The sequence below is a fragment of the Mycteria americana genome, chromosome 1 (genome assembly GCF_035582795.1).
Source record: "Mycteria americana isolate JAX WOST 10 ecotype Jacksonville Zoo and Gardens chromosome 1, USCA_MyAme_1.0, whole genome shotgun sequence".
NCBI lineage: Eukaryota > Metazoa > Chordata > Aves > Ciconiiformes > Ciconiidae > Mycteria > Mycteria americana.
The window spans coordinates 64,628,551-64,650,813 of record NC_134365.1 but is presented as its reverse complement, the minus strand read 5'-3'; the positions used below and the strand labels follow the sequence as shown (position 1 = coordinate 64,650,813).

General features: G+C 36.3%; 1 protein-coding gene across 3 annotated transcripts in view; it reads left to right on the top strand.

The window, feature by feature from the left end:
• KDM7A (lysine demethylase 7A) overlaps positions 1-22,263 on the top strand; it is a 75,826-nt gene that overhangs the window by 31,529 nt on the left and 22,034 nt on the right. For 2 of the 3 annotated variants that reach the window (XM_075503234.1, XM_075503224.1), the window contains exons 3-12: positions 3,619-3,736; positions 4,614-4,774; positions 6,780-6,921; positions 7,201-7,387; positions 8,062-8,224; positions 12,308-12,395; positions 13,123-13,229; positions 16,352-16,443; positions 20,849-20,938; positions 21,804-22,013. In XM_075503234.1, coding sequence (XP_075359349.1) covers positions 3,619-3,736; positions 4,614-4,774; positions 6,780-6,921; positions 7,201-7,387; positions 8,062-8,224; positions 12,308-12,395; positions 13,123-13,229; positions 16,352-16,443; positions 20,849-20,938; positions 21,804-22,013 — 1,358 coding nt within the window. The remainder of the gene's footprint in view (positions 1-3,618; positions 3,737-4,613; positions 4,775-6,779; positions 6,922-7,200; positions 7,388-8,061; positions 8,225-12,307; positions 12,396-13,122; positions 13,230-16,351; positions 16,444-20,848; positions 20,939-21,803; positions 22,014-22,263) is intronic. The other variant, XM_075503243.1, reaches the window with a different exon arrangement.

Sequence of the window (22,263 nt, the reverse complement as noted above, 5' to 3'; positions counted from 1 at the left end):
ATGCTCCATTTGCATGAATTCTGGGAGTCAGGTCTGTCACTAGACTCTAGAACCCAGAGCTTCAAGAGAGCACAAGGTACAGTAAATGTTAACAGGACTGTGGTTGTCAGGACATTACTTTCTTAATCTGGTTTTACCTTCTCAAATGCTGTAAATACCCTCCCACCTGTTTTTATTGACTGTGGTAGTAATGCCAGAGTTTGATCTGCGCTGACAGTATGAGATGATGTACCAGGCCTTAGAAGTGGTATTGTATGATTTACTGTATGCTCCTCAAAATTTTTCAGTCTTCCTATGCTGTTGCTTCCTATTTCTCTTGCCTTTTTGGTCACTGGGAATCACCTAAAGGACCACTTCCAAGACTTGAGGCCTCATTGTACAGATGCATACCTCTTGATGGTCCCCATTTGAAGTCTAGCATGCTCTAAGACAAACAGACTTAGTAGTGTGAGACGGCAAGGAATAGCGTTTGCCTAAAGTAGGTACAGTTACTGGCCCACTGTTTTGAGTGTATAAGGAATGTAATTTAAAAATAGCTTTCTGCTTACCTTTCATGAAAAGTTCCAGCATACTCCTTTCCTTTTCTCGACCCTCCTGCAACGGTCTTGTGTACTTTTGGTGTGTTTTTTTTTAGTATTGTCACAGTGGGTTGTGCCTCAGTTTTCAGGAACAGCAAGGGTTGACACTAGTTCCTTCCACTAGTTTGGAGTGCTTGGGAGGGGGAGGTGTTATATGTGCATTTCACCTTATGTAGTTGTTTGGTTTTTTTGTTTTAATTTGAGCATGACGATCCATTCAGTTAAATTATTTTTCTTGCAACTGTTACTGTAATGTCTTAAGGGGTTATAAAAGCTCTAGAATTAAGAGATACGTAAGTGGAAAAAGTTTTCATTACTGTTTTCTGTTCTTCAGTGTTCTCTTACTTATGGAAGGATGATGTACATTGCCAAGTACTAGGTAAAGCAAGAGAACAACTTTAATTTCTAGTTTTTTAGTGTTGGAAAGACAGATTTTTAAAAGTTGGTTTTGTGCTATAAAATCTCTTAAGCAGCTGTATCATCTTACAATTTTAATGAGCTGTTATAACAGCAGTGAATTTATGAGAAACTGCTCTGTTGTGAATTAGTATTAGCCACTAATTTCTTGTATTATTATTTATGACTGAGAAAATAGCTTTGAAAACTTAATAAACCTGGCTTCATTATTTATGAAGTTTTACTGTATTTGGATAGTTGGCTCATTAAGCAGGCTCCTCAGCACTGGTTTTCAGGTTAGCAAACAGCTATAAATGTCAGTTTATTCTCTTAAATGTCTTCTAAAGGGTACATTTTGTCACTTCTGTAGAAAACAGCTTATCAATAGGAATAATTGCCTCTTATGTGTAATGACTATAAGATGTCAGTTATTCCTATATAACCAACTGTTTTTTCTGGAGAAGCAGCATTTTTTTTTCTTTTTAGAAGCTACTTTTTTTTTTTCTTCTTAAATCTTTAGCTTCCTGTTACCGTAGCTGTATTTTCAGTATTGCTAGCACTTTTTTAGATTTTGGGTACATCATTACTTTGGTAAACTTAAGGATGAGCTCTTCCATAAAGTTCAAATTTGTATTAATACAGTTGTTTAGCTTGGTATTGTATTTGCATTGCAGGCTGTTTTGTATATGCCTGTAAAACACCATTTGTGTTGACAAGTATCAGTAGCTTTTCCTCTTCTCTGTTTCCTCAGCAGATGTAACTAAATTTCTGCTTAGTATTAGTTAAATTATAGATCTGGTCTCAGTAAATCTTCTTGGGGCAGTCTTCCAGTAGCAATGATCTAATGCCGTGGAGCAGAGATTGGCTTTTTTAGGAAAAACTGAAACACAACCTAAAAGTTGCGGTACCCTTAGTATGTTTCTTAGTGTGGTAAATGATATGCTGTTAAATCAATAGAAAGGTTGCGAGTTCAGCACTGTTGGAGTTTCTTTCCACATGATGAGATGGTGGTCCTTTTTGCTGAGGCACCTGCTGGGAATTTAATAGGGCTTCTTAGCCTGTTGAATGTTTGAGGACAAGAGATACAGGTTTATTTGTATAGACAGAAAGTGCTCCAAAGTGCATTGTGGTAACAAACAGATAGATGATACAACCGAGGGCTTCCTTTCAAAGCAGTGAGCTTGTGTTCTTTATGAATGAGGACACAAAATGAGTGGTTGATTAAGATGAATTAATGAAATATCCATTATGAAATAATTTGTCATGAAATAATGAAAATTTGAAGACAGGGAGTAAGTTTACCATGATATCCTAGGTCAGTTTGTCCTCTGCTTCACTTAAGGCCAAAAAATTCAAATGGGGAGGCTGCATACCGCTTACAATGTTCTAAAATACAGCCTTTCAATGTATAAAGGGGGCTTATAAGAAAGAAGACAACATTTTGCGAAGGCCTGTAGTGACAGGACAAGAGATAACGGTTTTAAACTGAAAGAGGGTAGGTTTAGATTGGGAATAAGGAAGAAATTCTTCACTATGAGGGTGATGAGATACTGGAACAGGTTGCCCAAAGAAGCTGTGGATACTCCATCCCTGGAAGTGTTCCCAGGTCAGGTTGGAGGGGACTTTGAGAAACCAGGTCTAGTGAAAGATGTCCCTGTCCGTGGCAGGGGGGTTGGACTAGGTGATCTTTAAAGCTCCCTTTGAAGCCAAACCATTCTATGATTCTATGAAAATAGGGTTGTTTTTCTCATCTGTGTATCTGTCATTTGTCATGGGGAGACCAACACAACAGTTTTTAGGAGAATGTCTGGTTTTTCATTTTGCTCTGCCCTTTATGTATAGGGAACTGTTAAAAATGCAATTTAGTTGCTATTGAACGGTCAGTTTCAGATTCCCAAAATAGTAATAGAACATTAATTTATTCTTTGTTCTTTATTAAAATGTTGTAACAGCACATTAAAGTTTCAAACAACTCAGAAGTTGATTGTTTTGCAGTGCCATGCTTGCATTATATGTATTGTGCTTGCACGGTAAAGATCACACCTGCCCAAAACAGTTTACACCCAAAACTGTTATGGAGACATAAGCAATGGATAAAAGAAAGGTGGTTTGGTTTCAAACAGCATATGGTAGTGAATAATAGTAATATTATCAGACTGGATATGGGTATGCTCATATGGTGAGATAGCACAATGGGATTAGGTCCTGTTAATTCTGTGTTAATATATGAAATTAAGTCTGTGGATCTTGAAGAGGTATGATTCTTCTGTCTATTAAAAAAAAAAGTCTGAGCTTTAGGGAATTAAAATTCTATTTCTAGTTTTGTTGCTGACTTTTTAGATTTGGACAACTTTCAGGCTGCTGCTGTTTACTTGTGCTGTAGTGGATATGGAGTCTTAAATCATTGTGTATAATGTGCACTGAGGTTCTCACATAGAAGGAGCTATAGAAGTATGGAGAATGACTGTCAGGTGTCCTGAAGATTTCGTTTGTTGCAGATAGGTAGAGTGTCACGTGCATAAACAGTAAGGTTTGTTAATCATAGTAATGTGATTGAGGCATGTCTGGCTCATTGCTGGGGTGACTGCTAATCTGAGCCATCTGATTTAACTAATTCAAAGTTTAATCCTTCTGAAACTCGTAGTGAAGAAGAGGAGGAACTGGCACAGACATGACTACACAGAGTTGGATGATGGTTCCAAACCGGTGCAGGCTGGAACACGGACCTTCGTTAAACAGCTGCGGGCTCGCTCTTTCCCAAGGTACAGAAGCTTACTTACATGTTTCAGTGAAAAAAATAGAGAAATGTTGTCGGCTGAGTGTGTCTTAGGGGAGGCGACTAACATTTCTCTGCTTTAGAAAATGAAGGTCGAGGATGACTTCTTCCACCTTTAGAATCCCTCCCTGCCCTATCCCTGTTTCAGATGGCTACATTTGTGTTTTCATGCAGTGGCTTCCCCTGTTCAGTTTTGCGCTGGGATACGTTGTCTATTGGGACTGCTACAGGGTGAGGTGGGGGTTTTGAGTTTTTATGGGTTGGTTTGTTTGTTTTTGTGCAGGAGCCGGGGCAGTAGCAAGAGTGGTCGGGTTTTGTGTTTCTTTTTTGTGCCTGAACTGTCAGAATATTGTCTGTCTATTCCTCTAGTTCAGGAATAGTCCTCAGTTTCATTCCAGATAACATGGAACATTTATATGATCTGGTAGTCTGTCCATTCTCATGTGCTTTAGAGGAAAGTGGGGAAACATGGTCGTACTTTCATCCTGAGCTCTCTGTGATTGGCTATCTCACTGAAACACAATGACTTACAATTCTTTAAAGGAGTTTGTTGTTGTTGTTGCCAAAATGTACTTTAATGCCTTCTCTGAGAATTCCTTTTCCCCATGGTCTTAAATTACTGCGTTCAGTCATACAGAAAGACTATGGGTTCCCAGGTTATGCATGACAGTAAATGTTTCCTTGCTGGTTTAGGTTGTTTTCTTTGTCTTTTAGTTAAGTGCTTAATATAATAGTACTGGGTCCTCTTCTTTTGGACTCAAATGTAGCCATTCCCATCTGTCCTCCCCCAAACTGTGACTTTTTTTTTCAGTAGTGCTTGGAGGATTCTTTTCTGCTAATATTCCATTATTTCTTTCCATTAGTGCTGATGAAGTAATTTTGAAAATGCATGGAAGCCAGTTGACACAAAGATACTTGGAGAAACATGGGTTTGATGTTCCCATTATGGTTCCTAAATTAGATGGTCTGGGGCTCAGACTTCCTCCGCCAACTTTCTCCGTTTTAGATGTGGAACGCTATGTAGGTAAGAGTCACTCTGGAGTATTTACAAATGATCCTGTCTGTAAATTAAAATAAATATTTGCATGATTATAAAAGCTTCCAGGGTGCTAAATATATATTCTAAATTGAATTACTTCTAACCAGAAGATTAGCAGAGAGTAAAATTAAAGCTATGGTTTGGTTTTGTGGTGGTTTTTGGTTTTGGTTTTTGTTTGTTTGATTGTTTTGTGGGGGGGGGTTGTGTGCATGTGATAGGTATGTGATAGGAGTACAGCCTTTTTAACTTTCAAACATGTTAATTTTGGTGCAAGCTAAACATGGAATGCTGGGTTTTTTTTCCGCTACATGTTGTAAACCAATAAAGTGTAATGACTTCTAAGATTGTTCTTTTTGTGAGAATTGAATGAATCACTCTTATGATCAATAAAGTTTAATCATTGGTTAGGATATTGCAAAACTTAATGTTTTGGGCTCAGTAAATTGGCATTTCTGAATTAAATCTTTCTTCCTGGAAAATTTCCTACCTTGGCTTCCTTTGGCGGGAGAGCTAGAGCTTCCCAAGGACCATTTCTTTCTTATCATATCTCTTGACAGTCTGTAATTTTTTCAGCCTCATGTAAGGGTGCAGTACAGAGAAACAGAGACTGAGCCAATTGCAGCATGACATTTGCTGTAACATATAGTACAGTTGAGAAGTCTGTATATGTCCTTGTCTGTGTTCCTGTGATAACCTAATATAGTGATGTGTGCTGAAAGCAGATTTTCTGTCCATCAGCATTTTAAAATGGCACCAGAATACAGGAAAGATGTGGTATATGGAATGTTGTTACCATTATGATGATTATAAACAGTAATGTGTTCTGCTTTGTAATTATAATTTTGATCCTTCTGAATCTTTTCTTTTGGAATACTGCCTCTTCAGATTCAGAGAGAAACTTGGTCTTCTCATTCTCATACATATATTTTGACCTGCCAGGTTTTCCAGTTTAGGGAAAAAATTGGAATGACACAGATTTACCTTTCTATTATTGAAATTAAAAATTTCAAAGAAAACTGAACAAATACTGAAAAAATACTGAACAAATACAAGAAAACTGAACAAAAAGAAAACTGAACAAATACTATTCCAACTGGAATTTATCAGGGTGATACTAACTTGCAATTTTAAAGTAATTGTGTTTATAATGTACATCTAGATACATGCCAGCATTCTAAAATTAGTTGTCAAATCTGACCGTTGTATAACTAAATGGACATAAAACAATTGCTATTATAATGTTGTTAGTCCTTTCTCTTGGCTAAAGGTTGCTTCTTGCTTGTCGGGTTCTACAGATGTGTCACTTTAAAATACGCGATGTGTAAACCAGTCCTTGTCTTCAGAAATGAAGCATCCTCATGACTTAATTATTCAATGAAATTATTGTGTGTTTAAAAGTTATGCATGTATATAAGGAGGATGGGGGTGGGCTTGTAGAATGTTTGTGAAGGAGTACCTGCGTAGTTTTTAATGTTAAAAACTTACCAATTATGGCACAAGTTTAGTGCAGTTTGCTAAGAATTACAAGCTGTGAGCAGTAGGATTTATTATTTGTAAAGAATTCTCAGTGGTCCTTGTGTTAAATACTCAAGTGCTGTAGTGATGATTAATAGGAAGAGTGAGGAATAGATCTGCCTTGATAACTTTCTCTACGCTAGTCTTTCCAATTGCAGCCACAAACCCAATTTTTTTTTAAACCAGTTGCAGTCATTCTATACTGCTCTTTTTCTTTTTGGTTAACCACAGGAAAGAGGATTTATTTTTAGTGTTTTCAGTTCTGTCCTTAGCTGATTATAGCCATTAAAGTTAGACCTAATAAAAAGTTGGTTTATACCGATCTGTCTCTGTTCCAAGAGAATGCTAGTAGTAGTGGAGTTTTTGTGCAGAAATGTTTTGATAAAGGCTGGAAAAAAGTTAAGTTTCTCTTAATCACCTTAATTGGCTGTTTTTATCTGCGATAGGTTTAAGAAAGTCATCCTATTTTTCACAGGTGGCGACAAAGTGATAGATGTAATAGATGTAGCAAGACAAGCAGACAGTAAAATGAAGCTCCATAATTATATTAAATATTTCACAAATCCTGACCGACCAAAAGTATTGAATGTTATCAGCCTGGAATTCTCAGACACAAAGTGAGTACTGACTTCTTCAATTCATTGATTGTAGGAAGTGGTTTTCACTAAGTTGAACAGTATGTGTAGGAATATAATGTCTGTAGTGGGAAAGATGGGAGGCTGCGTATTTTATGTAGGCAGCTACTGTGATGTAATGTGGGTATAAAACATTTTTATTAATTCATAAGTAGTAACTTTGTAGGAAACAAAAATTTAAAGCTGTGATTTAAAAAGAGGTATGCTTACTCTTGATTATATATTTATGGTTCTTTTTTGTTCGCTTGTTTTTTTTAAAAGGATGTCTGAACTGGTGGAAGTACCAGATATTGCCAGAAAGCTTTCATGGGTGGAAAATTATTGGCCAGATGATTCTGTCTTCCCTAAGCCTTTTGTTCAGAAGTATTGCTTGATGGGTGTCCAGGACAGCTATACTGATTTTCATATCGATTTTGGAGGAACATCAGTTTGGTACCATGTTCTCTGGGTATGAAGTCTTCTTGATTTATGGCTGTGCAAAACAAAATTTATTCAGTGTGCAGCTTTCTGCCATGGCATTATCACCTATATGAATTTTTGTGCTTAAAAAGCCAGGGGAGGAGCTTGGAAGTGAATTACTGATTGTTGGTGTTGCATTGTTATGCTTTTATTTTAGCATGCTGTTGGTGACTTTAGACTGTAATTGGTTGACTCATCATTTTAGTAGACTGGTAGGTGATATAGCGAGGTTTTAGTATGAAAAAATGAATTGAATGAAAATAATTGACATACTCAACTTTTTATTCTTCTCACAAACTTTGGCCATGTATACATCATAGGAGAGGCAAAGTGTTTTCATCTTAGGTTTTCTCATTTGGCATGTATGCACATATCCATAATTTTTTTTATAAAAGCTGGAATTTTTTATACTTCAGTGAAAAGTTTTGGTTGGTTTGTTTGCTTCTACATCACAAGACACCAACTGGTTAGTGTACTATTGACTAAGCTTTTGGTGGATTACAGTTGTGAAACACTGGGGTTAGGAAGTCCTAATGTTCCATAATGGAAATAGGGAATACTTCCCATTTAGATCAATCTGTTACCTTATTAGGAATGACTCAGAGGTTGCAATATGCCTCCAGGAGGACATTCATTTATTTATTTGATATTTTTGTTTAATAGGGTGAGAAGATATTCTATTTGATTAAGCCCACTGATGAAAATTTGGCTCTGTATGAGTCTTGGAGTTCATCTGTCACCCAGAGTGAAGTATATTTTGGGGACAAGGTTGACAAATGTTACAAATGTGTTGTGAAGCAAGGACACACTTTATTTGTTCCAACAGGTAAGATTTTACCCTTATTACTAGGACTTAGCATGTTTAATCACCTGGGATTGTGTTATCAACATTTGGTTTCTCCTAAAGTTTTCGATAAGAGAGAATAATAACAAAATTAGAAATTTATATTTTCAAAACAAGTAATTAGCTTTTTAGGGTGCCTTACAGTAATAACAGTTATCAGGGAAAGAAAGGGTGTTTGTTACTGTTGTGGTTTAGCCCCAGTTGGCAATTAAGTACCACACAGCCGCTTGCTCACCCTCCCCCTGCCACCCCAGTGGGATGGGGGAGAGAATCAGAAGAGCAAAAGTAAGAAAACTTGCGGGTTGAGATAAGAACAGTTTAATAATTGGAACAAAATAATAACAATAATAATAAAATGTAATGAGAAGGAAAACAACAAGAGAGCGAGAGAGGAACAAAACCCAGGAAAAAAAAAAACCAGCGATACAACCGCTCACCACCCGCCGACAGATGCCCAGCCAGTCCCCAAGCACTGATCACTACCCCCTGGTCAACTCCCCCCACTTTATATAATGAGCATGATGTCATATGGTATGGAATAGCCCTTTGGCCGGTTTGGATCAACTATCCTGGCTGTGCCCCCTCCCAGTTTCTTGTGCACCTGGCAGAGCATGGGAAGCTGAAAAGTCCTTGACCAGTGTAAACACCACTTAGCAACAACCAAAACACCAGCATGTTATCAATATTATTCTCATACTAAAATCCAACAGGAAGGAAGAAAATTAACTCTATCCCAGCTGAAACCAGGACAGTTACCCAATTATAAGACAACAAATTAATTAAGCTTAATTTGGATATCAGGGAAATAGTTCCAGTTCATAGAACATACATTGTTCACCATTTGATAGATATCCAGACTGAATTCTTATCTTAATTTTATAATACAATTTTGTTTTTACAGCTTTTGAATATTGTAAGACCTACTAGGCAAAATTATTACAAAAACATCACATAAACTTCTTATGCTGTAGGCTAGAGGATTAAAAATAAAAGTTGGGTTTTTTTTATTTTTATTTTTTGTTTTCTGTCAGCAGGAAATCTAAACTGTGGTGGAGCCTATGGAGACTCTCTGAATGAAAATGAAAGTGTCCCTAAATAAAATTGAAGAATATATAATTGCATTCATGTGTTAATTCCTTTTATTAAAAAGAAAAGGATATTTGCAGATATAGTTTATCCTTTTATTAAGAATAAAAGGATATGTGCAGATATAGTTTATGAAACTATAGAGTTCATAAATTCATTTCAGCAGCTTCCTTTAAAATTGATGCAGAGGCATGGTCTTTTCTGATTTTGTTTAACAACATTTCTTGTAGCCATCACCTAATAGCATCTGATAAATTACAGTACATTTTTAAGAAATGAGAAACACCAAGACAATTAAACTTCTTTATCTATTTAAAAGAACACAGAAAAATCCTCCAAACAAAACACACATTCCCACTCCCCCTAACTCCCAAATACCATAAACTTAGAAGTCTTTAATAAATCAAACCATATTTTGCCAATAAAGCGAGTGCCAGTTAATTTCTTGTATTTTCAGTTATCCAGCCCATATAAATACTTTTTATTATTTTATTATTAAAGATTTGTACTGGGTGCTATCTTCCCTTTTTTGGGGGAGGAAGCTTTAAATATACAGAGAAGGAAAATGGTGCACAATTCTACTTCTGGAATAAGCCTTGAAGATTATGTTCAGTACTGTATTCTGTCATGGACTTCCAGACGTTTTTCTCACAGCTCAGTTCTCTACCTGTGAGGTTTAGTGTTTACTGTTCTAGTTCATGGCTTGTGCAGAATAAATACTACATGGTAAGGAGCTATATTTGCACTTAACATTTCTGAACACCCAGAGCTTTTTAAAACCATATATTTTTTGCAAGATACAATGTTAATTTTCCATTTATCTAAGTGTAAGCTCATACACCTATGAACAAAGAATGCAGAATTACAGAATGAAGAACTTTATTGTGACCCACAGATCTTTGAAAATACTTACTGCTTCCCAAGTAATCAGCTAAATCTGAGCTCTCACTATAATGTGGCCAATAAGAAAAGTATCATAAAATGGTGATTTCTAATGTATATGTGTATTTGTGTGTGTATACACATAAAATGGTACTTTGTATATACACACATTTACATTACATATGCGTGTATGTGTATACACACATACATATTCATATACATATGATGGAGTATAGTGTAAGAACCAATAAATTAAACTAGGTTTCAAGACAGGTGTTTAAAAAATGGGAAATTCTGTAAGACTGATTAAAGGCTTGAAAAAAAACGTGATCTCTACTGAAAACCACTTTTGCTGTTCCTGCTTGCACTGATGCTAGTGGATGTCATAATTATTTTATAATCTCTGAAATACGTTCAGAGTAGACTTCTGATTTAAAATTAATCTTGCATGTAGATGAATAGCACCTACTGGGAGGCTCTTGAGAGTTATTTAAATATTATTCAAGATATTCTGTGTGGTCTACACCAAATTTTCTTGCCTTGTTACACAGATGTTGATCAAAATTACAGCATAGAAATAGCAAGTAGGAATGTAAAAAAAAAATGAAATCCTTTAGTTGATACAAGTATGCCATAAAAATCCTTGGTGTTGATGCAACAGTGAGGAGACTTTGTTGTCAGTTTTGTCAGTGTCTGGGGAGATGTGCGTTTAAAGGCTTGAAATATGCATATTCCTTGGAGAGTCAGAGGTATTCAACTACCGTGATGATGATGATAAGAGTGAAAAATTGAAACCATATTAACAAACGCAAAATGCAACTGGTAATACAAGGCAATCTTCATTGCACTGCACTTCTCAAAGAACAGAAGTAACGCTGAACAATGTATAATATTAATTTAAAAACCCCCTTAGATTGCATGTGCCATTGTATTCTACGTTCTCTCATATACCATTCTGTAACTTACTTCCTTCCCAGGCTACATAGTAGGCGTGTTGCTTAGTCAGCGTCGTTGCTAGGTTTCAGGTCTTTTTATGTGTGGTACCACAACAACTAGAACTGGTTGTTCTTAACTGAATTAGGGCATTGATTTAATGGTAGTTTGCAATATATAGTTGCTTGTGATTTGATCTGATCTTGCCTCAAATTGGGGAGCTTCCTGTGTTTGTACATCTTGCCTACACTCAGTCAAACCATGAAGTAATCTGCAAATGTGTGGCCAACTCATCGTTTGTCAAAAGATCATCTGTATGCATGCAAAATCAGAAAAAAAAATCTTGAAAGAAGAAACTCTATTTGTAGTTTATTTACATTAAAGCTGCACTGTATAAATTTTAAAGGTAATTTTTTAATCAGGAAGCTAATATTGTGTGTTCTTTTGTGTACTTACTTGAAATTATCCAGTAGAAATCAGCTAGATTGATAGCATAATGTTGGCCATGCTTTGCCATGTTGAATAGTGGAGTTCACAAGGACAATATTTCAACTATGTGACAAATTTATATAGTCAGAGTGCCTAGACTGGGTTTTAAACTGATCATAATTTCACTGGAATTAGGATGACTGTATTTAGAATAATTAATGGAACTACTTCTGAATTCCTATTTGAGACACTTCAGTATTGCTAAATGACTTTTTATGTTGTGCAAACAGCTCAGTTACTGTAGCAACATATAAATATTGAAAGTAATATAATTTCTATTTTATTTTTATGACTTTATCTTTTGTTCAGTATGTTTTTTCCTCTCCTGACTTGCTGATTTTTGTTGATTGGAGGGAAAACTTTTGCAAATTTTTAGTTGAAAAATCACTGGTGGTCTTGCATTCTCCCCCCCCCCACCACTCCCCCCACCCCCCACCCCCCCCCACCAGTAAAAAAAAAGTCTTAATCTTAACTCTTTCAGAAAACTACAGCTCCACTAGATTTCTGAAACACTGTCATTTACATGTTGTTAAAATTTAGATTACTTGTTCCCAGCACAGAATACAAATTTGCTTTTTTGATTCCAGGTACAGCATTTTTACTTATATATGTATTTAAAAACAGTTTCAGAATAATTTATATGTATGTATTAAGTTTCAGAATCTGTCATTTCAGGCTGGATTCACGCTGTGCTCACATCTCAGGATTGTATGGCTTTTGGAGGAAACTTTTTGCACAACCTCAATATTGGCATGCAGCTCAGGTTAGTCTCAGCTCTTCCTATACCTTTTCCTCAGTAAGTAGGATATTCTTTTAATAGATATCTTTCTTCATGCTCTTAACCAGGATCAAATCGGTACAGGCTCTCAAACAGACAATAGTGGCATTTTCAGTTAGACTATATCAAGCACATACTCTTATTTCACTTCTGCAAAGTTTGTTTCAAAAGCAAAATGAAGGGTATGCAAGAATTTAAGTGAATAAAAGAAAAAAAAAAAGAAAAACTCTACTTTGGAGATTAGTATAAGTGATTAAAACAAAACTGAGCAAGCCCAGGTGTGCGACACTGAGTTAAAATGAGCGTCCTCAAGTCAGCATTGCTCTAAGGGCAGCTGTATTTAGTTTTTGTCCAAGATGTGGAGCTGTCTTCTAAACATATTGTTTTTATTTATTACAGTGGAATCCTGATAAAATTCCATCTGTTAAAAGATCACACATTGGGTTTGTATCCTAGTTTTATGAAGTCCAACTTTATTCTTAGAAGTGCCGCAGTCAAACTTGATAAGGTCAGAGCCTGGATGAGACCAGAGTTCAATCTTGTCTGTGGTCTTGTTGGGATTTAACTATGTGGTAGTTGACTTCTTTTATTTATCATGGCCATGGTTGTTTTATTTTATTTTGGACATTGTGTCAATTTGAATGATTACATAGTTGAATAGTGAATTTGATAATTAAAATATTCACATTTTGTGATGTTTCTGTTAATTCAGGTGTTACGAAATGGAGAAGAGGCTAAAAACCCCAGATCTTTTCAAATTTCCTTTCTTTGAAGCCATCTGTTGGTTTGTGGCCAAAAACTTACTGGAAACATTAAAAGGTAATCCTTGTTTTGTTTTAAGAGATATACATGTATCTGCGCTTCCCCACCACCCCCCCTTCATTGATGATGGAGAAAATTATACTGCTGTTACGTGAGCAGAGGAAACCTTTTAAGCTGGAAAACCAGACTTGAATTCCTTTTTTTTTTTTTTTTGAAAAGTCACATTATTTTTTAACCGGATTTTAGTGAATGTTGCACTGTGGCAGTTCTAGATCCAGCAGTTCTTGGTTTTAGTAAATGATCTTTCTGAAAACTGCTTTGGTGATTAAGGGTTTCTAGGGTAACTTGCAGTGTGCAGAAATCTTAGTGCAGTTGGTGATGCATGTAACTAACACTTTGTAGCATGCTGCTGGAACCTTTGAACTATTTTATTAGTGTTTTTCATCCAATGCTGATGATGTATCTGGTCAATGGAAATATTCTAGATTATCAAGACAGTATGTGAGATCCTGGCACAGTGCAATTATACCCCCAACCAAATAGGATTAATTTGCCATTATCTGAAAAGACCTTGTTAAGGAAGATAGGAAACTTATTTCAATGGCATCAGTTTTTCACTCAGGCTTCTTCCGTATCATTTAAGATCTTTGAGTACCATTTGGTAGCCTTTCTCTCTTTCTTTCAGCAAACGACTCTCTAAATGATCCCACTAACTTATATCTGTGGGTTTCTTCTTGGTGGCTTCACAGCTGAATGAAGAGGTTTTCTTGCACTTCTACAATTTTCTTTGACCTTTTCAGTCAAACTACCTGTTGTCTTCTGCTCTTTGTCATTAAGGGAAAGGTGTGATGGCTTTTGTAGGAAAGATGCATCAGTTCCTATGAGCTGTGTTAAATCATTTATATCAGTGCTTATCAATAGACCTCTCAAGAGCCTCTTGTTCTTGACAGTTGCTGTTCCCTTCCAAACTTCCTCGTCTAGTCCTGTAATTCCTATATCTGTACCCATGTATAACTGAGCTTGAGAGGGTGCCTGTCTGACTTCACCTTATTTTCCTCAAATATTTTGCCCTCTGCCTGCTCTATTTAATCTTAATCTTAAAGGTCATATTCCAAACAATGTATTTCAAAGCAGAGAAATCAACCTTCAAAGGAGGCTGCTGAATTCAGCTTCTGCTTTGGAAGACATCAGAATCTCACATAACCTTTTTCTAATACGAGAACAGTCACAGTTATTGAAAATGATCTATTCTCCTTTCAGCAAATGAAGGCATTGAACAACCCTTATTTCCTAAATAAGCATTTGAAGTTTCTGGATGAACCTAAAGCAACTCAGAAATCTTAACAATTAGAACAAACTTGCAGAAAATTTTTCCTTCTAAAAAAAAGTATTTTCTTCTTGAAAGCTTGCTTTGGTTGGTCTTATACCTGCGTATTTAAAATTTATAAACTCATCAGAAGACATCGGAGCTGTATTCCTGCTGGAAAATCAGTGGATTATATGTTTCTAAATCATCTAGCTAACTATGAGTCGTGTCCCATGTCCATTTCCCGCCTCTTCTCCCTCCCCTTTTTATCCCATGACTCCTTAAGTACATAGACTAGGAGCTTCTTGTGACTTGTGTCTTAGGGGAGGGGTATGAAGCTTATTCTCATGTTATTTTTACCCTATGGCTTAGCAGATATTTTGTTGCAGAACAATGCTATGATCTATAAACACATCATAAAAAATCCAAATTGATGTTTCCATGTCTAGAGTGAAGATTAGGTTGGGCTTTGGCATCAAGACTCATGTGAATTAGGTGTTTACCAGTCAGAATCCTTTGTTTTATAAATAAGGGATGATACCAGTTCAGTTGTGAAAGGTAGTGGTGATGACCAACTTGTAAAATGTTGAATGCATGGTTGTTAGCAGTACTTTATGTGAAATTCAGGTCAGTAAGCAAAATCAGCACAACGTATCCTTCTTGTTCTTTTTCTAAAGTGATAACAGGGTCATAAACGTTTTGGTTTTGTCTTTTCATTGGCAAGAAGTGTTTTATGGTACTGTAAGTGTTGTGTCAGTCACCTAAACTATTTTTCTTCATAGTTGTTGGGGCTTCAGAATAGGTAACTTGTTCATCTATCTGATACTCATTAATTTTAGTTACTCTTATGTCATACAGTCTTTTCTATTGCTGCTAAAAAATCCAGCCTGTGGTGCTGCCTTGTATTCTCAAAATTTTATCAACTGAGTCAGCTGGTGGGCAGAAAGACTTCTGCTGCAACTCAAAGGCCTGCCAGTCCTTCTCATACCCTTTAACAAGTAGGAGGCATCTTGGAGGGAAGAATGGCTGTTTAGTAACAGAACTTCCCTTTTTCTGCCAGCAGACTAATACATTATCCATAAGAATAGTGTTTTATTAGTGTATTCTTTTAAGGGAATAAAATGAGCCAAATGGTCCTTTTGATACTGACAAGTGGAAATATTTGGGGAGAGGTTGCAATCTACTTTTGAGTCTTTATGGAGGATTTGTCTTTTCCCTTCTTTTTTTCCCCATGAAGTAAAAGAGAAAATTGAAAAGGAATTGCAACCACTTGGGAGCACCAGATTTCTTAAGAAGAGCAGCTTCTGTAGCAGAATGATTTCCACTCCCTGTCCCCTTTGGTTTTGGGAGGAAAAATGATCTAAACCCTGTGTCGGAGAGCTGTGATATTTGGAAGGGTGATGAAAATGTTTCGGGAGTGGAAGTGTCCTAGTGTGAACCGTTTGCTGTGTATGTATGGGAATAAGCAGTAGGAAGTCTAATTTAGAGATACATCCCACATCCTTCTGGTCCCCTTTGACTAAAATATTTCTGAATGAAATAAAAGTGATTTCTTTCTTCAAATATATTTTCTCTTGTTCTGTATGTTAGAGCTGTTTTGTTCAAATTGACCTTTAGTATGTTGTAAACTATCCCTAATTCACCCAAGAATAACTAAAAAAAAAAAAAAAAAAAAGATTTTACGTAGAATCACTTTAGGGTTGTTTTTTTTTGTTGTTACAGTATGCACAAAAATACAGGATGTCATGTTTCATTTGCTTGCACAATTTTTTGTGCTGTTGCATAATGGCAACTTTATTAGCTGAAGGGTAGGTATCATTCTATTGTTTTCACTGTTAGTGTGTTTCTAAATTGGTATCTGTATCCTTTTTAGAACTGAGGGAAGATGGTTTCCAGCCTCCAAGCTATTTAGTGCAAGGAGTGAAGGCTTTACTTACTGCTTTAAAATTATGGATGAAAAAGGAAGTAAGTATAAGTGATTTTGTTTGCTATTTTGGTGAGCTCTGTTTTGATTTAGAAGTAAGTGAAGGTCTGTGCCCTTTTAAAGTTTACGATTATTTTTATCTGTTAATGAGTACTGAAAGACGCTATGGAGAATATGTATTGCTGATCTGGGGAAGAATCATCGTGACACTTTTATATTCCGTGATGCTAATAAAGTCTTTTTAGACCAGTTAATAAGCTCTTGTATTGTAGCTGACAGAAGTAGAATCTTGGTTCACCTCAGGATGGGATAAAAATGCTGGAGGATAAGCTGGTAAGGTAGGGCTTTTTTCTAACAAATTTGTTTATATAGTTGATTCATTCTAGTCTGAAGCAATGGAGGGATGGAATGCCCTGATCTTTAGCTTTTTCCATTAATGTCAATGCTTTGGAGAGCACATTTCAGGTACACCTGTATTGCTGAAAAGTTGGTTTAGATTCAGATGAGGATATTAACTTCAGTTCAATACTGTCCCCGCTGAACATTGGCTGACTCTTGTAAAATCATTAATGTGTTGTCTACGCTGGCTTTGCTGGTGCTCTGCTCTCCAGGAAAGCTTGTTTGTTTTGGCACGGCACTGGATCTGGCCTAATTCCATGTGTTTTTTCATGTGCTTGAGCTAATAAGCCCTCTTGGAGCCTGTGCTTCTGGGAAGTGCTGTTCACTGACAGGCAGTTTGGTTCTGACTGAGCTTATTAATTCTAGTTTGTCGCTGCCTGTGCTTGCTTGAACTGACTCTTGGAGACCTGTTTGGTCTTTCTGCCTGCAAGTTCTCCTTGTAAGAAAACTTACTATTCAAGAGGTATGATATTTGCACAGTGCTGCATTCAACATAATGAGCTTGTGGAACTGAACATGAGGTGCAAACACAGAGGTGGTTACTCCTGTGTGGAATCAGCTAGGGTCCAGCCTGTGTAGCATTACTGATTCCAAGTGAACCTTTGCTGGCCCTCTGTAATACCTCTGAGTTGGTTCTGCGGTGTCTCTTTGTCTATGCCATTCTGGATCAAAGCTAGCTAGTAAGCAGTGTAGCAGAATTTACAGGATGTTGTGCCTAAACTGTTAAGCCATGTGTGAATCCAAGCTGCCTCTGCATCCGTGGCGTGGATAATAAGCTGATAATAAGACTGCTGATAACTGAGATCAAACATAACCTGTATAAATCCTTATTTTAATTTGAAATTGGATTGGAATTCCTCTTTTCTAGATTGCTGTAGCATTGTATTTTAGCATTTGTGTACTGTCTAGTAGGTCATTAAGTAGTTTGATTAATACTTCATCTAGAATGTGATACGTTTCCTACTCTTCTGTGGAAAAAAATTAATTACACATGCTGCATTCTGAATGCTTATTAATGAGACCCGTGAGTGTTTCCAAACCACTGGCTGAACAGACACTTCAATTGTGAGGAAACTCCACAGCATCAATGATCTAGCCACAGTGTTGTCTGCTCTCCACCAGCTATCATGTTTTGTACCTTGTGTTCATCTTTTCTAGCTACTGTTTCATAAATGAGCTGATCTTTTCTTTGCAGCAGGCCATGTGCGTGATAGGATTGTAGTTGTATGCAGCTGTAGATGGGAGGAGCTTTGTATGTTGCTATGTGATCTGCTCATGCTGGGGATTTCAGACAGATCCTGAAAAAGAGATGACAAATGAATACTCCACAAATGAGAAGCCTACTCATGAGGTTTCACATTCGTATCATGAAGTATGTCTTTTCAAGACATATGTGAATTACCTTAGTGAATGGCTTTAAACTATTTGCTGGAGAATTTAAAACTAATTTTTAGCAGGGCAGCAGTATCTTAATTTCTGCAATATTTAAAAACTGCCAAAAATTATAAGGTGCTGAGAATAGAGATTGAGTGCTACTAAAATTATTTTAGTTTTCATGTCTTGATTTGAGTTCAGTTTGTGCAAGGCTTTTTATCAGTATGTGTATCCTCGATTACTTTGGTGCAGATCATCAGTCTCTAGGTTAGTTGATACACAAAATAAAGATGATGACATATCCAGTCGTCTGACCTCTTGGACTTTAGCTCTGCTTCCTTCCAGCTTGCATAAGCAACAGGTCTCAGATTCAATTTTTCAGATGTTTGATTAATATACCAGTAAGTTTATTTTGGTCAACAGTTCTGTGTTGTTTAAAAAAAATATTAATAGCTGTTGTAAAAGAAAAAAAATCAGGTTTTTTTTTTGTAAGGACGGAGGGATGTGGGGTTGTTTATTTTTATTTTATCTTTTTTTGTATGTGTGTGTGTTTTTAGGTATTGATATACTTCATTGTGATGCTAGTTTCCAAAGATGGGTAGATTCATTTGCCAACCAGGACTTTTTTTTTGTCTGTATCTCTTGATTTAAGACAAGTTTCTTTTTCCTCTGTGTATTTCCAACATTCACAAAATGATTTCTTGAAGGTCTTGAATGAATCATAGCCTTTTCTCATTATTTTCTTTACCTGCAAGTTACATCTAACATACTTAGGCCATTTTGCTGCTACTGTTCTCCCTAGTACAAGAGAATTCCTCAGTCCCAAAGGCTGCTTGTTCCTTTTCCAAGAGATAGTATGCAGAGACAACTTAAAAACAAGTTATTTAATAATGATGATAATTTTTCAGACATGGCATCTGTAGGTATTCATATTTCCTGCCCAACCTTTCCTTCTGTCAGAATGTTAGGTGATATATCTGTTTGAATTTGTTTGCATATTTAAGTTGCTTGCATGGATTTTTTTTTTTTTTTTTTTAATAATTACTCTCCCACAGCTTAATTGAGAAAGCTTTGGCGTAAATAGATGCCTTTTATAGTGGCAAACAAGTGAGCTTGCCAATGGAACTTACTTTGCTCAAAGAGTTACTATAAATCATACTGGCAAAATAATGTGCTTCTGATATAAACTATGTTTGCATTAGGAAGGCTTTTCAGTATTTTTAAATCAGAGAAACTTTAAAGTCACTGTTTTAGAGGATTGCATCAGTCACTTCCTCTTGAAGTCTTCAAGGACAGGAAGGCTTTTGGGAGAGTGAAGTCCTTAAGTAGAAAGGACTGAATGGTCCTAAAATGACTAGTAACTTGCTGGAAAAATTACACAGTTTAGTGACAGAGGTGCTGTGTTCCCAAGTGCAAATGTGTAGAGGTGATGTGTTCAAAGAATGAACAATGGTAAATAATAGCAGCCAATTTAATCTTTCCTATAGAATTAATGGCACTGAAAAGAATGGTTATACCATGGTTATACATCCATGGTTGTGAGATTGTTTTTTGGTTTGTTTGGTTGGGGTTTTTTTTTGGGGGGGGGGGGGGGGGGGGGCGGGGGGGGCGGGGAGGTGGGAGAGAGCATTCATTTTAATGACTGAGAGGAAGCCAGGTTCAATGAAATGCACATACAGTATCAAATTTCATTTTTGAAATGTGGGTAGCTGAAAGTGTTTGTGGGATATTTTTCTATTTAAATAGTTGATTAAAGGGGTAGCAGAATTCATGTCAGTCATTCTGGTCAACGTGTGAGTGCTGTTTTGTCTGTTTAATTTTAACTGAAAGTGTCTTGGGGCAAATTTAATCTGTACGCACAAAATATTAAACATATTTTTTACTAGATCTAACTGTAGAGTGTTTAGACTTACTCAGATTGGTAACAAATAAATAGAAAACCTGTCTCTGATACTGTTTTGGAGGATTAAAGGGAACATAAACTGTTATGGCGTCCTATTTTTTTTTTTATGGGGAATGATTTTTTAATTGCTTTCTCTGACCTACCAGATTTTAAATAAGCTAAGAAGGTAATTTTTAAAGTCAAATGTGAGGCAGATGTCTAAAAAAATCTGTATGTTGGTTACTCATTATTATTCTTGATTTGCTCTTTAGATTCAATTTTTGCCACAGTGAAATTCCCTTAGTCTTTAGCTGTTTTGAAGGTCATTACTCTAATGAGGTTCTGAAGTGTGGCTCTATACTGACCATGGGAAAAAAGGGAAAAAAAGGGAAAAAAGAGAAAAAAAGGAAAAAAAGAAAAAGAAAAAGGAAAAAAGAAGCTGACTGCTGTACTGAGGGGAAAAAAACCCGAAGTGGTTGTCAGTATGGCTTTGTATTACCTCTTCTTTGGATTCTTGGAGATTCTAAGAGACGCTGTGGAATGGCTGGACTCGAGGCTCCCTTATGTACCGTGGGCATCAGACATTGAGGGATATCTGCTGCCTTCTGAAGCTTGGACTGGAAGCTTCATTGTGTGTGTGCATCTGTCCTGGCAGTCTGCAGTCATTACTAAAGAAATTAATGTGTTTTTTCCTTTTAATTTTTTTCCCTGTAGAGTTGTTTATTTTGTACTACTTCCACTTTTATCTGAGAAAATGAATTAAGTATCTTTTCTTCCCCCTTTGCATACAGCTTGTAACAGAACATGCCTTTGAAATTCCAGACAACATTAGGCCTGGGCATCTCATAAAAGAGCTCTCAAAAGTGATTCGTTCTGTAGAGGTAAGAACAGAGGCAATGCTACCTAACCCTGCAGGAAAAAAAATCTTTGAATCAGGGAATTCCACAATAGTTATGCTTCTGATTGACCATATTCACCTTTTAATTTATTTAACATTCATTTAATAGTAGAAGATGAAGAGGAAAACTGTTGGGAATACTAAGCTATGGGTATTTCAGATAAAGAAAATGTATAGCAAGGGTGTGTTTAAAAAAGGATTTTTAATGGTGAAATTATTTGTAGCTCAGTATTTCTTAAATGTTCTCACTTATAACTACTTAAAATAATTACTGTGAATATGTTGTTAAAGAGTTTAATTTGAAGTTCTGTGCATATTCCATTTTCCTACCCTCTTGTTTGTTAGTTCTGGTCCACTTGTCATCTCTTTTGCTCTTTTTCTTATGTTTTGTCCCTATTTGTTATATAGTCAGTGGGTTTTTTTCTTTCTTTTTTTCCCCTCCTATACCAGTGTTTTGCTCCTTTATTCCTTAATGAATATCAATTCTTGAAAAAATCTCACATTTGCACATGGAGAGAACAGTTCTGAGAACTGAAGAGAAATGTGATCTCTTGGGTATAATACATGTCTAGCCTCTGCTGTCTTCATGAATAAAACCTTATGTTTTGGTGGTAACTTTTGGCGTTAAGCACTACTATTATGGGAGAGTTTAAAAGCCCCAAATGGGAAAGAGGTTCAGTAGAACTAAGCTTTGTACATCAAATCCATAGGAAATATGTAGTACTTCTCTAAAAGGTCTAACAATTTTTTAATATAATTTACTTTTAATTAGATGAATAAGAAGCAGCACTTAAATATGTGGATTTATTCTTCTGAGGCTATTCTGAAATATGTGTTTTTAATTAAAGGAGGAAAACAGCAAACTAGTTAAAACTCAGGGAATTCTTGGTGTGTGTCCAACTTCACGGTCTTCGCATGAAACAACTTCCCCTCACCACTCCAGACGAAGGGTGAGGAAACTGCGAGACCATGCTACCAAAACTCCTTCTAATCTGGACATCCTGGAGCTCCACACCAGGGAGGTACTGAAAAGGCTGGAGATGTCACCGTGGGAGGAGGCAAGTATTAAGTTATGTGCAAGAAAAACAAAACCAGAGTAGATTTCTAATCTCTGTTGAAAGGGAAAAGCTTTTAACATGCATAAGAATACAGGGCTGCTACTCTTTGTCATATGAGACATGGATAGATTTGTTTTCGGTTTCTTTCTTTTGAGTTTTCCTGATAGGAATTTCTCTCTTCCTTAATAATTTTTTTGTGGAGGTTCCTTCAACCTTTTGATTCAGAAGGTGCCCTGAATCTGCTACCTAC